At 38.7% G+C, this 15312-nt stretch overlaps 1 protein-coding gene across 4 annotated transcripts in view; it reads left to right on the top strand.

The window, feature by feature from the left end:
• The window catches only part of LOC138735658 (collagen alpha-1(XIV) chain-like), a 109183-nt gene that overhangs the window by 73927 nt on the left and 19944 nt on the right, over window positions 1-15312 (top strand). For all 4 annotated transcript variants that reach the window (XR_011339851.1, XM_069883809.1, XM_069883808.1 and 1 more), the window contains exons 29-36: window positions 225-389; window positions 1270-1308; window positions 1442-1580; window positions 8909-9051; window positions 9320-9429; window positions 11333-11491; window positions 11586-11663; window positions 12807-12893. Coding sequence is in view for 3 of the 4 variants with exons in the window: in XM_069883809.1 (XP_069739910.1) it covers window positions 225-389; window positions 1270-1308; window positions 1442-1580; window positions 8909-9051; window positions 9320-9429; window positions 11333-11491; window positions 11586-11663; window positions 12807-12893 (920 nt within the window). In the remaining variant the exon portion in view is untranslated. The remainder of the gene's footprint in view (window positions 1-224; window positions 390-1269; window positions 1309-1441; window positions 1581-8908; window positions 9052-9319; window positions 9430-11332; window positions 11492-11585; window positions 11664-12806; window positions 12894-15312) is intronic.

Raw genomic sequence — 15312 nt, 5'->3', positions numbered from 1 at the left:
CACATGTTTGTTGTTAAAAGTCATTTACCTTTCACTAACAGTCAGCCATCTGGACTGTAACTGGTGTTTTTTTTTGTATGCAAGATATATTTTTTAATGATTATCAGAATTTGTATGCAAAGGTTCAGTAACATTTTATTTGGCTTGCTAAATGGTAATTTTCAAGTAGCAAAAATATCTGTTGAAGGCTTTGTCTTTGTAACTTATATTCACGTTTTCCACAGGTTTCCTTTTCTTTGTCCTTGGCATTAATGATGTTGATGAGGTAAAAATGAATAACATTGCAAGCACATTGAGTCTCAGAGCTGGTTTTTATATTCGTGACTTCAGTGACTTGAGCAACATTGGAAACAACGTTATTGCATCCATTTGTCAAGCTGTCACTACAAGTAAGAATATTGCTTCATTTGTTGGTTTTACAGGAAGCAAAAAGTGGAAATGTTTCTGGAAACTAAGCTTAAGCAGCCGTTAAAAGATGTGCTACATCTTGAATGGCATGTCCCTATCATGCATTGTTAAATTGGTCAGATGGGAGTAACTTGTACAATCGAGGAACCCTTGTGCAGAATTTCCCAATCGAGCCGATTCATTCTTGAATTCGGATAAAACCTGCCAGCTGTGGGAACAATGCTCTGAAGGCTGCAGCTTAATTTATAATGTGATTACAAATTATGAGGTCATTGTCATGTTACAAAAACAGAATATAAATAATGAAAATTTGACGCATGATCAATAAAGGAAGTACCATATTTACTTGCTTTATTTTTATTAAGTTTGTGTTAACTTTTATCATCCTTTATCAGAGTGAATTAATAAATCTGTTGGTTAAACCAAAGATATGTGGTGATCAATCCAGTCTTTTAATTTCTTCAGCTTTCATTTGGTATCATTCTCCCTTCAATTCCGATGATTGTGAGTTCAGCTGAGAGACTTCATCCATTTAATATATAGATACTTCATCATACTAAGGGTACAGCAGTGGATTTAGATGACACTTTCCTTGTGGAGTGTTAAACTGTTTGCTTGTTTGGCTGGAAGCAAAATGTCCATCAATCAAAGAGGAGTTTTCTCAATACACTGCCTTCCTTTGGCTTTCAACAAGGCAAAAATTCTTCATACATTTGATATGTGTTTCAATCTAATTCACCTGATCACATTTATTAGATTAAATTGATTGAATAATTTGGGACATGTTACAAAATAGCAAAGTGTTTGCATTTAAGAATGCACCATTTGTGAGTAAACTGACTTTATATCTTTCTTTTTCAGCTTGTCCATTAACAAACATCAGAGGCTCTCTTATTCCAGGTATGAAACACATTTTGGTTCTGTTTTGTCAATGCCACTCATAGTTTAGCTTGTGGAAACTTCTAACTTTATTTCATAACAAAATTGCTATTAGTTCAAAAATCACTCATGCATTTTGATAATTCTCTTGAAGGAATTAACATGATGGAGGCATTTGGCTTAGCAGACAGAGAGTTTTCGGAACTTGAAGGAGTTTCTATGGAGTCCGACATCTTTACAGGTTCACCATCATATAATATTTTTGAAACTGCTCAGCTTATACAGGCTACCAGGTATGTGTGGACGTTTTCTTTCCAAACCATATGAAGGTAATATCGCCGACCTTTATTCCCTACTTATCCCACCAGTCTCCATGACCTGCCGGTTATCTACATGACAGCAGCGATAAAGATTAATCCAGACGGTGTTATATTTAAAATAATATGATTAAACAACAATTATATAATATGCAGGCCTTGAATGGTTTTTATACTTTTTTAATTTTCACACTGTGAACCATATCAACCAAAATACATACAAACATTTCCCTCTTAAATATAAACAGTGGCATTTTCTCCCCTTTTTTCCCCCCTATCTTCCCACCCCCTCCAAAACCAATAAACATTCAACATGTACAATACAATAAACCCATTAATCAATGTCATCACACAATGAAAATAAACAAGAAAAATGTGTCATCTACTTTTACACACTGGATCAAGTCATTTTGTCTTTTTATCATTTTAGGGGGTGGAGGTCCAAGGCAAGCCCTCTCTGTTGTGTTCCATGTATGGTTCCCAAATTTGTTCAAATAATGTGACTTTATTTTTTTAAATTATATGTTATTCTTTCCAATGGAATACATTTATTCATTTCCATGGACCATTGCTGTATTCTCAGGCTCTCTTCTGATTTCCAAGTTGACATTATACATTGTTTTGCTACAGCTAAGGCTATCATAATAAATCTTTTTTGTGCTTCATCCAGTTTGAGGCCTAATTCTTTACTTCTTATATTACTTAAAAGAAAGATCTCTGGATTTTTTTGGTATGTTGTTTTTTGTGAATTTTATTTAATATCTTCCCAAAACTTTTTCACTTTCTCACATGCCCAAATTGCATGTACTGTTGTTCCCGTTTCCTTCTTACAGCGAAAACATCTATCTGATCCCATTTATTTAACTTTTGGGGTGTGATATATAACATGTGTAACCAATTATATTGTATCACGCGTAACCTCGTGTTTATTATATTCTTCATAGTTCCAGAACATAACTTTTCCCATGTTTCATTTTTTATCTTTGTTTAAATCCTTTTCCCACTTTGTATGGGTTTACAGCTTGTTTCCTCGTTCTTCTTTTCTTGCAGCTTGATGTACATGTTTGTTATAAATCTTTTAATTATCATTGTGTCTGTAATCACATATTCAAATATTCAAAGCTGCTTCCTTCTGGTAATCTCAGTCGGTTTCCCAATTTATCCTTTAAATAAGCTTTCAGTTGATGATATACAAACATTGTACCATGAGTTATTCCATATTTGTACTTCAATTGTTCAAATGTTAATAAATTATTTCCCAAAAAACAATTTTCTATTCTTTTAATTCCTTTTCTGTCCCATTCTGTAAAGGAAAGGTTATCTATTGTAAAAGGGATTAGCTGATTTTGCGTCAATAATAATTTTGGTATTTGGTAATTTGTTTTTTTCCTTTCTAAGTGAATCTTCTTCCATATATTGAGTAAATGATGCAATACTGGTGAGCTTTTGTATCGTACCAGCTTTTCATTCCACTTATAAAGTATATGTTCTGGTACCTTCTCCCCTATTTTTTCTAGCTCTATCTTAGTCCAATCTGGTTTTCCCCTTGTCTGATATAAATCTGATAAATACCTTAATTGTGCTGCTCTATAATAATTTTTAAAGTTTGGTAACTGCAAATCACCTTGGTTGTACCTCTATTAATTTATCTAACGCTATCCTTGGTTTCCCCCCTTTCCATAAAAATTTCCTTATTATTCTCTTTAGTTTATTAAAGAATCTCTCTGTTAAGGGAATTGGTAATGATTGAAATAAGTATTGTATCCTTGGGAAGACATTCATTTTAATGCAATTTACCCTCCCTATTAATGTTAGCGGTAATTCTTTCCATTGTTCTAAGTCTTCCTGCAATTTCTTTATTAGTGGCTGATAATTTAATTTGTACAAGTGGCTTAAATTATTATCTAACCTAATACCTAGGTATTGGATTGCTTGTGTTTGCCATTTAAATAGTGATTCTTTTTTAAATTCTGTATGATCCGCATTACTCATTTGCATCACTTCACTTTTATTTGCGTTGATCTTGTACCCCAATATTTCTCCATACTCCTTCAATTTCTTATGTAGTTGTCATCTGCAAATAAACTGATTTTATACTCCTTCTCCTTTATTTTTATCCCTTTTATTTTATTTTCTATTCTTATCAGTTCTGCCAATGGTTCTATTGCTAAAGTGAACAGTGAGGGAGATAATGGACATCCCTGCCTAGTTGACCTACTTAATTTAAATTGGTTCAATACATATCCATTTACTGTTACCTTCGTCAATGGTCCATTATACAATGCTTTAATCCAATTAATATATTTTTCTTGTAGATTGAACTTCGGTAATACTTTGAATAAATAATTCCATTCTACCCTGTCAAAGGCTTTTTCTGCATCTAAAGCAACAGCTACTGTTGGCATCTTATTTCCTTGATCTGCATGAATTAAATTAATAAATTTAAAGACATTATCTGCTGTTCGTCTTTTCTTAATAAATCCAGTTTGGTTTTGTTTTACTATTTTTGGTACACAGTCAGCCAATCTGTTTGCTAATAGTTTTGCTATTATCTTATAATCTGAACTAAGTAGAGATATTGGTCTATATGATGCTGGTGTTAGTGGATCTTTCCCCGTCTTTGGTATTACTGTAATTATTGCTGTTTTACATGAATCTGGCAAGTTTTGTGTTTCTTCTATCCGGTTCATTATTTCCAGGAGAGAAGGAATTAATAACTCTTTTAATGTTTTATAGAATTCTATTGGGAATCCATCCTCTCCAGGTGTTTTATTGTTCGGCAGCTTTTTTAATATATCCGGTACTTTCTCTATTTCAAATGGTTTTATCAGTTTGTTTTGTTCCTCTTGCAATTTGGTGTCGGGTGTCCCTCAGCTGGTCGCATTGTGTTTGCCCGCTCCTCGGCTGAGCCCCCCACCCGTTGGTGTTCTCCTTCTCCTTAGTAAGCACACTAAGTCGCGCATGCACTGTTGTGCACTTTGTTTGACTCTGAAAGCCATTTTTGCAGTCCAGCGGTCAGGGGAGGTGGTTACGACTCTGTGGGGTCATCACCAACCTCGGAGAATGGGCTCTCTTCTCCACGACGGCTCCCTGTTTCTTCATGCAGATAAGGTCTTCTCCTTTCTCTTCTGGCGTCTTTTCTTTTTTTTTTCCCGTTGTTTTTAGTTTTTCCTTTTGGGTGCATTTTCTTTCTTTTCTCTATAACTTTATCTTTTATTTGTTATGTTTTGTATTTCTTGAACTTTGTATTTTCTTTATTTCTTCTTTTCTGGAGAGGGCTGGTATTCCCCTACCGGCTACTACTCCATCACATGACTCCTCCAGGCCTTGAATGGTTGAGGCATGCAGGCCTTGAATGGTTGAAGCACGTAGGCCTTGAATGGTTGAGGCACGCAGGCCTTGAATGGTTGAGGCACGCAGGCCTTGAATGGTTGAGGCACGCAGGCCTTGAATGGTTGCGGCACGCAGGCCTTGAATGGTTGAGGCACGCAGGCCTTGAATGGTTGAGGCACGCAGGCCTTGAATGGTTGAGGCACGCAGGCCTTGAATGGTTGAGGCACGCAGGCCTTGAATGGTTGAGGCACGCAGGCCTTGAATGGTTGAGGCACGCAGGCCTTGAATGGTTGAGGCACGCAGGCCTTGAATGGTTGAGGCACGCAGGCCTTGAATGGTTGAGGCACGCAGGCCTTGAATGGTTGAGGCACGCAGGCCTTAAATGAAGTTTGCTGTTCCTGAAGAGGGTGAAAGAGAGTGGGGTTTCAGAAGGTTGATTAACTCATGAAAACCCTTGTTCCAGGTGTTTTTTTAGATGAGTGTCACCTTCTGCATTTAATACCCTTTTCTTGGGTCGGTAGAGTGGAGTGCAGAATTTCTTTTGCATATTTTAAATCCCCTTTCCAGGGCTGAGGGGGGGTGGGTAGTAGATTAGTTGAAGTAATTTCTTATCCCTCGGTAAGCAAAATGAGGAAATCTGGCAATTCTGTCTATGACCACACAATGAGGCCAAGGTGGGCTTCTCGTTCCCACAAAGGAGGTCAAAGAGCTGTTGACTCTTGTGCTGCTTCCTCAAAATGGCTCTAGAGCAAAACTCTGTATTCAGTTGGTCTCATGGTCTCTGCATCTGGGTTTTAGAAACACTGCCTTGCTTCTCTTCAAATGTATCCATTTTCAGAACACGATAACCAGCTCAGTTTCAGACTCCAAAACCTGCAAGCTTTAATTAAATCTATTCTCTTAAAGGAACAGTCCTACACAAATAAAATGAACTGAAAAATGGGGGAAATGTCACATTGCCTCTCTGCCTTTGCTACTTGAGACACACCCAACATTTAAGATCATTTGGCTCCCCAAGCTGCATCTTCTCTGATTATCTGTAGATATCCTTCATGACATTTGTTCAAATATGTGTGTGCTGCATTTAATTACCTTATGGCCTCAATCCTCCAAGTTCAGTCTCCTGAAGCCTTGTTTGCCCATGCACTTGCCCCTTCATATTTCTATTTGAAAATCTTCATTCCCAATCACTCTAAGAAACATCTGTGTGAATTCTCTTGGAAATTGTTTAGTTCTGTGACATTTTGTTCAATACAAAGAAATAAAGTTGCTCAACAAACAGAATAACTCTTATGGCTGAATATACTGTTATGGCTGGAGGAATAATGATAAAAGAACATGAACTCTTAACTGACTTTCAGTCGGTTCTTGAAATAATCCTTAAAATCTGAATGTTTCTACACCTTTCTCTGTGGCAAAGTATCAAATTTAATTTGTGCTCTCCAATGAACTGCCTTGGGAATGCTTTACTACAAATAAGATATTCTATAAATGAAACATTGTTATTGTGGATAAATTTTAAACATAGCTTTTAAATGCACAAATTATGACGAAATTTTGCAATTCACTTTTCATTGAGAGTAAAACTTTGTCTACAATAAAAACCTAAATGTGAATTTTTTTTTTACCATAACAAATATTGAAAGTTCTAACTACATCCGGATGTTTCAGTTTATTTCATTTCAATCTCAATTTGTGTGATTTCCTTTTGTTGCCAATTTTTTTTTTTAAAAGTTCAATTTAGACAGACAGCACAGTAACAGGCCATTTCAGCCTATGAGTCTGAGCTGCCCAATTTACTCCTGATTAACCTGCACCCCCTGTGCATTTCGAATAGTGGGATGAAACCGGACCCCCCCCCTCGGGGAAAACCACGCAGACATGGGGAGAATGAACAAACTCCTAACAGAGAGCGCAGGATTTGAACCATTCGCTGGCGCTGTGAAGGCATTGTGCTAACCGAGCAGCCCCAAATATTAAGATAGATTTTAACCCAAATTACCATTACACTCAGTGTTTGGTAAATTAATTACAATTCATTCTGATTCCTTTAAGATAGTCAATCCTTTCATCCTTAACAGATAACAGTTGTTCCGAAAACTGTTGTGGAATGAACTCGTATATCAAACCATAATTAGAATGAAAGAATGTAACTCACATTGTGACAGTACAATCAAATATTGACTAGAAGTTGCTTACTGCTATAATGTAATGCACTTGTGGAATGAATTATTGTCAGAAAACTACAAAGATCTAGATTAATGAAACCTGGAAAGAAATTTTAATACTTGTAAGGAATTTAAGACAATTAGCCTCTGGAAAGCTTAAAAGCCTGGAAATTGCGTGCCATTTGTCACGCAACCTTAAATAACGCCTAACATCAGGATGTGAGCAAAGGAAAACATGATATCGAGGGCCAAAGGCTGGTCAGTCGGGAGAGAGAGCTAGTGGTCAGGGACCAGACTTGGGCCTGTGAGGGGTTGGAAGGCCGAACTGACCACCAGAAGCTCAAACAAGACCTGCAGAGCTCTGGATGCCTGGAGGTCTGTGTTTCTGGCAGAATGGCTGGAGGAAAGAAGATAAAAATTTGGATCAGGGATCTGGGGAGTTGTGGTGGTACTCCACCGGCCTACTGCAGGGGGCATCCTCTGTACCTGCAGAAGTGTAAGGGGACAGAACGACACCTGGCCAGCTGCCAATCAGTCGGCCTGAATGGATCAAGCCCCACCCGGTCTGGAGTCAATCACCCTCCGGGATATATGCCTGTGCCGGCCTCCCGAGGCTTCACACTGAGTTGCTGCAGCCACAGCCGGACTGGCTCTGTGGAGGTTTTTGTTGATTAAAGCCTGTTGTTCAGATTTTACCTTGTGTGTGTCTGATTCTGTCTAACAGTGCACCACAGGAGTTAGGATATTAGAAAGTTTGGAATGATTGTGTCAAAAGCCCAAACATTACTCATGCTGGAAAGTGTGAGATCAGAATGCTTACGGAACATGAAACAGGCCAGAAGAGGTTTCATTATTTTTGGCAAAAGCCCTGCTTCAATCATAAAAGTAACACCAGAATGTATCAATATTGATTTTCTGGGTTTTTTTTGGGTTAAGGCTTTCATTGGGGTTCATTTTCTCTCTTTATCACCCCCCCATTCCATTGTCCATTTACAGAGCTATCCCCTCCCCATAACTCTTCTCTGCTCTCCCACACATATCCACCTATGACCTCTTCCCTTTTGGCCTTTGCTCCTCCCCGCCCCTTTTTCCCTCCTCCCCCCACCTTTTTAATCAGATGCCTGTCGGCTTTTTGCTCGTACCTTGACAAAGGGCTCAGGTCCAAAACGTTGGGTTTTTTAAAATCTTTGCCTCCTTGGAGACTGAGTGGCCTGCTGAGTTTCTCCAGCACTTTTGTGTATCACAACACCATACAATCATAACTTGAGGCCCATGTTTGTATGTTGATTTCCTTGAACCGATATGCGATGATACACTTAAAGTTGATTGCATTAAATAAACTATATTGTATTGAATGCACCATCTGCTCTGTTCCCTCAACTTCATTCCTATGAATTAATTTAAAATGCTTTTAAAAACATTCTGTTAATATAATGCAACACTATAAAAAGGAGTAAATTGGTAAGTGGCAATTGCAATAGAACCCAGAGATTATTTCCAACAAGTGTGATGGTCATTTCTTTGCCTCATTTCATTCACTGCATGAACTACCAGAAAGTGCTTGACTTGTTTAGAACCACCCATGTGATGAAGGTCCCCACCACAGCATGAAGTCCAGTATATGCTGGTAGTACTCCTATGTGCGCTCCGTCATTGGAACTGAGGAGCGTTGGGGAAGTAAATTGAACAAACTGAGCAAATGCCTCCATTTGCTTTCCACCATCATCAATTAAATTAAGAAAGATTACACTTTCAGTGCATTCTAATTTTTATTTTTGTTAATGTGTATCTTTTGTTTACTAGGAATATCCATCCCACAGGACTACATCCAGAGCATACCATTACCCTGCTGTTTCGATTACTACCTAATACTCATAGAGAACCATTTGCAATTTGGCAGATTGTGGATGAAGATTTTCACCCTCTTGTTGGAGTAGTGCTCGACAGTAAGGCTATAGAACACAAATTGTAGCAAACAGATTTTTTTTAATGCACTTTTAAAGGAGAGCCTTACCTGCTTTGGTTAAAGGAATGTGTGTTTGCATGAGAATAGAATGACTCCCATTTCTAACATCCTTCCAATGAGTAGAACTCATATGGGAGAACGATTCTGTCAATGTAACACCCTCACATATTCTAAATCTTACAAATTAATGGCTGTTTTGCATTTAAAACTACACAATTCTAATTTAAGCTATTCAATTTAATTTTCAGATAAACAGCAAACTCTGAGCTATTTCACAATGAATTACAAGAGTGAATTTCAGAGAGTTACTTTTAGTCAACCTGAAGTTAAAAAGATTTTCTTTGGAAGTTTCCACAAGGTAATGCTATTTATTTTCGACTGACCAGAAATCTCAACATTGGAGGATTTCTCCTCTTCCTGTATGTTCAAAGTTTACATAATTTTACAATGTTTATCATCTGGGGAATTAATCAATTCACAGAATAAAATTAAGTAAAAATATAAATGGTGTTTGCTGATGCAGTTTTACAGAGAGAGTTTAACAGTTTTGTGTGACCAACGTCTAACTGCTGAGGATAAAGGTGCTATTCAATTTTAAATGCTGCAAAGGTCACACAAATGAATGAATCTCACATCTTCAAGGCACAAGTAACAAGGAAATTAACTGAAGAAATAAAGAGCAAATAACATATTTTTCTGAAAGTCTAATGGTAATAAGAAGAAAAGGCCAAGAAGATCAAAAAATTGGTCAAATAAAATTTAAATTTTTGTGTCACTACTGAGTACAATGAGAGGATTCTTCTGTGAACGGTCTAGCATATTATCTCTAGCATTCATATTCCATGTAAGGAACATAATGGCAGAGTGTAGGAGTACCTTGAAAAGAAAGATCGGTTAGTACCAAGCAAGGGCAGCGTGAAAGCGCTGTTATGAGGATCATTCCAGAGCCCAATGGCTGAGGGGGAAAATCTGTCCTTCGCCAGTTGGTACTTCATTTCACACTCTTATGCTCTTCCACAATGGGAGGAGGGAGAAGAGAATGTGGCTGAAGTGTGATGGGTCCTTGATACATTGGCTGCCTTTCCAAGTCACCAGAAGATGCAAATTGAGCCTCTGGAGGGGAGGGAAGTTTGCATCATGTTCTGAGTAAAACCTGAAAATCTGCAGACCCTGTGACTGAAGTAAAAGCACAATGCTGGAGAAATGACCTCTTGCCTGTCAGTCTGTGCTCCTCCTCCTTCCCTTCCCCCACCCCACCCCCCAAACCTTTTCATTCAGACACCTGCCAGATTTTTGCTCAACCTTGATGAAGGGCTCAGGCCCGAAACATTGTTTTTTTTTTAAATTTTTAGATAGCAAAAATAAAAATGCATAACAAACATTTGGAGCTTTTTAAAACAAAGCTTTTCATCAAAGAACAACATTCTGAGAGGCATAGATAGGGTGGATGGCCAGCACCTGTTTCCTAGGGCAGGATCAGCAAATACCAGAGGACATCTGTACAAAGAGAAGGGAGGGAAGTTCAGGGGAGACATCAGGGGTAAGTTTTTTATGCAAAGAGTTGTGGGGGCCTGGAATGCTGTGCCGGGGATGGTGGTGGAACATTAGGGGCATTTAAGAGACTCTTGGACACAAGGATGAAACAAAAATAGATGGTATTGGGGTAGGGAACATTTAGTATTTTTTTGAAGGTATAAATGGGTCAGCACATCATCAAGGGCTGAAGGGCCTGTACTGTGCTGTATTGTTCTATGCACCATGCAGCTTGAAATGTTAGTTATGTATCTCTACCTTTTCTGTATAAAGTACACTGTTTGACCTGCTGAGTTTCTCCAGCATTGTGTTTTTACTTGCATCTGGGCTGATTCACTACTTTCTGTAGCTTCTGATCTTGATCCAAGCAGCTGACGTACCCCACCACAATGCATCAAGCAAGTATGCTTTCGCTGGTGCATCTGTAAACTTTTTTGAGGGATGAGGGGTGCATGCCAAACGTCTTCTCAGAAAGTAGAGGCGTTGTTGTATTTTTTTTGACTGTCATGTCAATGTATTTGTCCCAGGTCAGGATATTGGAGATATTTATTCATAACTACTTGAAAGTACCCTAACCCTAACCATCGACTCTTTGCTGTTAATGTGGAGACAGTACTGATGTTGAGAGAGGGGTCTTGGAACCATGCCAAAAGTCTTTCAATCTCTTTCCTCTAGTTTGTCAATTACAAGCAATATTTAAACCGAATTAGTCTTTGTGGTTTCTTTAGGTCCATATTGCAGTGAGTAGGGATAATATCAAACTTTACATTGACTGCATGGAAATTGGAGAGAAACCCATCAATGGCATTGGAAAAATTTCCACAGAAGGATTTGAAGAGCTTGGAAAGCTGGTAAACAACAAGGATACTGGCAATAGTTCTGTACCAGTGAGTGATTCCATGGAAATCATTTAAAATTCATTTGTTGAATATTTTTTGATATGTTTCCTTTTGATTGCATCTTGTTCAATTGGTTGTTTAGTTTCAGTTACAGATATTTGAAATCGTTTGCAATGCTTCCTGGGCCAAGATGGATAACTGTTGTGACCTCCCCACATTGGTGAGTCAAACTAAAATGAATAAATAGAGACTTTAATGCTAAGCCAAGGGATGTTGTGGTTTCTAGGGGAAAGCGATGACTGAAGTCCCACAAAAAATGACAAATGTCCCATTGTTTGACGCACTAATGTAGTCCAAACATTATAGAACCTGTCTGCTTTTGAATCACTGCCACGGAATTTATTGCGGGAACAGCCTGCATCAACCAACAGCTGGATTGACTAATAATGTGGCAGTTCTTCAATATTGTCAACTTGGGTGATATGTTGGTTTGCAACCCATACTGTAGGTCGGAGGCAAAAAATGTTGCTGCTTGATCTATGGAAACAAATGAATCTTTTTTTTCCCCAAATCAATGGAAAAGCCACAATTAAATCTGACTTTGTTATTTTATAATTGACCCCCAGCTCCATTATTAATTTTCAAGCTATAAAACAAGAAATACCCAATTTAATTGAAATATTACTCCAAAATTTCACTGGAGGGAAAGTTATTCATTCAGTTCCCTCCCAACACTGAAATAAAGAAGTTAATGTAAAGCATTGGTTCCTGTACGTCTGTTAATGTAAGGAGAAGGGGTGTACCACATTTATCATTCAACTGGAATAGAATGGCATTTCCTAAAAAGCACAATGACTGGAATATTGGCTCTGTGGTGGTGCCTCTTTGAGTACTGCACATAATAAAATCCATGCTGTTGCAGGACACAATGTTATTCTCTTTTTCACATCAATAGTGCCTGAAGCTCAGCTTGACCATTCCCATTTTGAATACAATAAAATCCCTGTCATCTGGAATTCATGCACCTGGCAGCTGAAAGCAACTGGCAAATAAATTGCAGAAAATAAATAGGTAAAAAATATGGAAGTTTAAAAGTGGCGCACCTCACCACAACAGGAAAATTCACCTATCCGGCATCCACCAATCCCCCCAAGTGCTAGATACCAGGGGTTTTACTGTACTTGTGTGGACCATTTCCCTGTCATACATGATGCCATTTAAGTACAGTCAGAGCAGTTTTACATATAAGAAAGTTCACTGATAAAAATTAATAGACATCCATTGCAATATTATTCTTAATGCTACTGCAGATTGTATGGTACATGAGTTATGCTGAGTGAATTTTTTTTTTCTCTGGTTATAGAGAGATGATGCGAAATGTCCTCCTCGAGCCCAAGTCTGCACTTGCTCATCAGCAATCAGAGGAGGACCAGGTCCTTCAGGGCCACCAGTGAGTTGTTCATTTATCCTCACACAAGTCGCACAGCACAATGATCCAAGAAGAGGTATACAAGCTGGTGCAGGCTAGGCCTAATTACATCACCAATGCCTGATTGATGCACGCAATAGATAAAACTATTATTATTATTTTGGGAATATTGTAGCTTTCACTACACACGGTAGACCTGGCAGGTGATTTTAAGAACATAATGTAAATATGGAGATTGACTCTATCCTAATCAATCTTGATTGGGATGGAGCCTGTCGTATCTCTATCAACCTCCACAATTATGTGAACAATTATGTACATAATTTATGTTTATAAATATCAATGTGAGGATCTTCAGTAAGATTGATAACATTCTCAGGCAGTCTCATTCTTTCAGCATCATGTTCATGTCTGACTGAGTCAAATATTTTTGATCAGATTCACAAAGAGTACTGATAGTTCTTTCCGGTTGTGATTTACCCTTTTCATGATGTTTTGGAAAGCTATTGTATTTTGTCTGGGTTTCCTGCAACAAAGACCACCTGCGTGGAATTGAGGTTTACTGACTCATGATATTCCTTGCTTAGATCTTTATGACGAGTCTGAACATGGTTTTCCCTTTGTATGTGCCTTTGAAGAGACGACCTTCAGTGAAACTTCATCCTCAATTCTGGGTATCAGGATCATTCTAGGACAGACATGAGCTTAAGGGTGAAGATTCCAGTGAGCAGAGCCTCACCTTCATTGACCAAGACCTTCAGATCTTTATTGGGACCTGAAGTGCCAGCTCTCTCTATCACTCTTAGGACTTCTTCTGTCTACTTCTTATCAATTGGATTCTTCTTCTCTATTGTTAACAGGGCCTCTGTACCTCCCAGTTGATGAATGCTAATTATATGGTCAGCTGTCATTATTTTTGCCTGAAAGAACATTTGTCATTTATTTTGACAGAGGACATCAAGCTTGCCATGATCTGATAAGAAAGTTATTGTTAATAGTTCTAGTATAATAATTGGTACATCTTACAGGTTTTATTTTTGTTCAAGTCAATTTTAGTGCCAGGATCACAACTCATCTGTTTAATTACCCTCTTGCCCTTGGTTCTTAAGGATCTTGTCGACTGAATGACTATTTCAACCAATCAAAAACCTCAGCCACTCCAGATTGTTAAATTGGAATAATTTTCAAGGCTCCCTTGGTGGTCCTGACCCTAATATTGCCTCCAGAAGAATTGCTTCAGCCATGCTCTTTGCTATTTGAGTCCATCACCATCAGCTCCCCTCCCTGCCTGGTCCTGGAGCTTTATTCCCGAAGGTGACCTTCGGAGCAGGGGTGTGGTGCTAATTTTTTTTTGCTATCGGAGCTCAGCAAAAACAACAAGGATGCGCCCGGAGCGGCCCCATGAGGTGCCCGGAGCGGCCCCATGAGGTGCCCGGAGCGGCCCCATGAGGTGCCCGGAGCGGCCCCATGAGGTGCCCGGAGCGGCCTCATGAGGTGCCGGAATGAAGCACCAGGGAGCTCCAGCAGCCCTGCACCCCTGTTTAGGAGTGTTCTGCATTTGTTCAAAATCTATTTATTGGGTGTGCCAATCTGTATTCTTCAAGTGCCCGGTTAGTTTCGGTAGGAGGGCAAATTCTGTCTGCAGCCTTATTCTGCCAGTTTTGATTTGCAACTTTGTGATTTTTATCTTTCCCAAAATTAGGACAGCAGTGTCATTCACACTGGCTAAGTTCACTCCTTTAAGGTCCAAAAAGATTTGCACACCTCGTTTTTAAGTCCTCTTTCACTCTCCACTCTCTTGGTGCCTTTTCACTTAACAGGATGGAGTATAGTTGTGTAGAATGCTCTATTAGTTTTGCATGACATGCAAGATAATCCTTTGGCCACTGGCACTTTTTGAGGTAAACCTGAAACAAATGAACTCAATCTCACAAAGTTCATTGAACTTCACAGAAGGAATATAGAATACTTTCCATGATAAGACCAATCACCCTTTCTGCCGTCTTCTTAAAAAAAAAAGTTATCTTTTATGGTACTGCAGTGAACTGGAATTCACTGTCTGGATGATGTTCTGATGGCTGGCACCTCCCTTGGCTCCACCCTCACCCTGGTTTTTCCCCCCTTACCTGAGGACAATTGTATCTACCGGCCATTGATTGTAAGCTATTAAAAGGGCGTTTGTGTTTCTCTCAAGTCTCTGAGTGCAATCAGTCGCGTTACAGGCATTAATTAAAAATCCTCTTAAAAGAAGGAAAGGCTCATTTATAGAATGAAATGGAAGTCTGCAGATTCAGTGATTGTAGTAAATGCACAAAATTGGTGGAGAAACTCAGCAGGTCCAGCATCCATAGGAAGCAAGGATATATAACCAATGTCTTGGGTCCGCGCCCTTCGTCATACCTTGATACTGGTTATATACAGTATCTTTGCCTCCTATGGA

This window comes from Narcine bancroftii, chromosome 6, assembly GCF_036971445.1.
Source record: "Narcine bancroftii isolate sNarBan1 chromosome 6, sNarBan1.hap1, whole genome shotgun sequence".
Taxonomy (NCBI): Eukaryota; Metazoa; Chordata; class Chondrichthyes; order Torpediniformes; family Narcinidae; genus Narcine; species Narcine bancroftii.
This window is presented reverse-complemented; position numbering and strand designations above follow the sequence as displayed.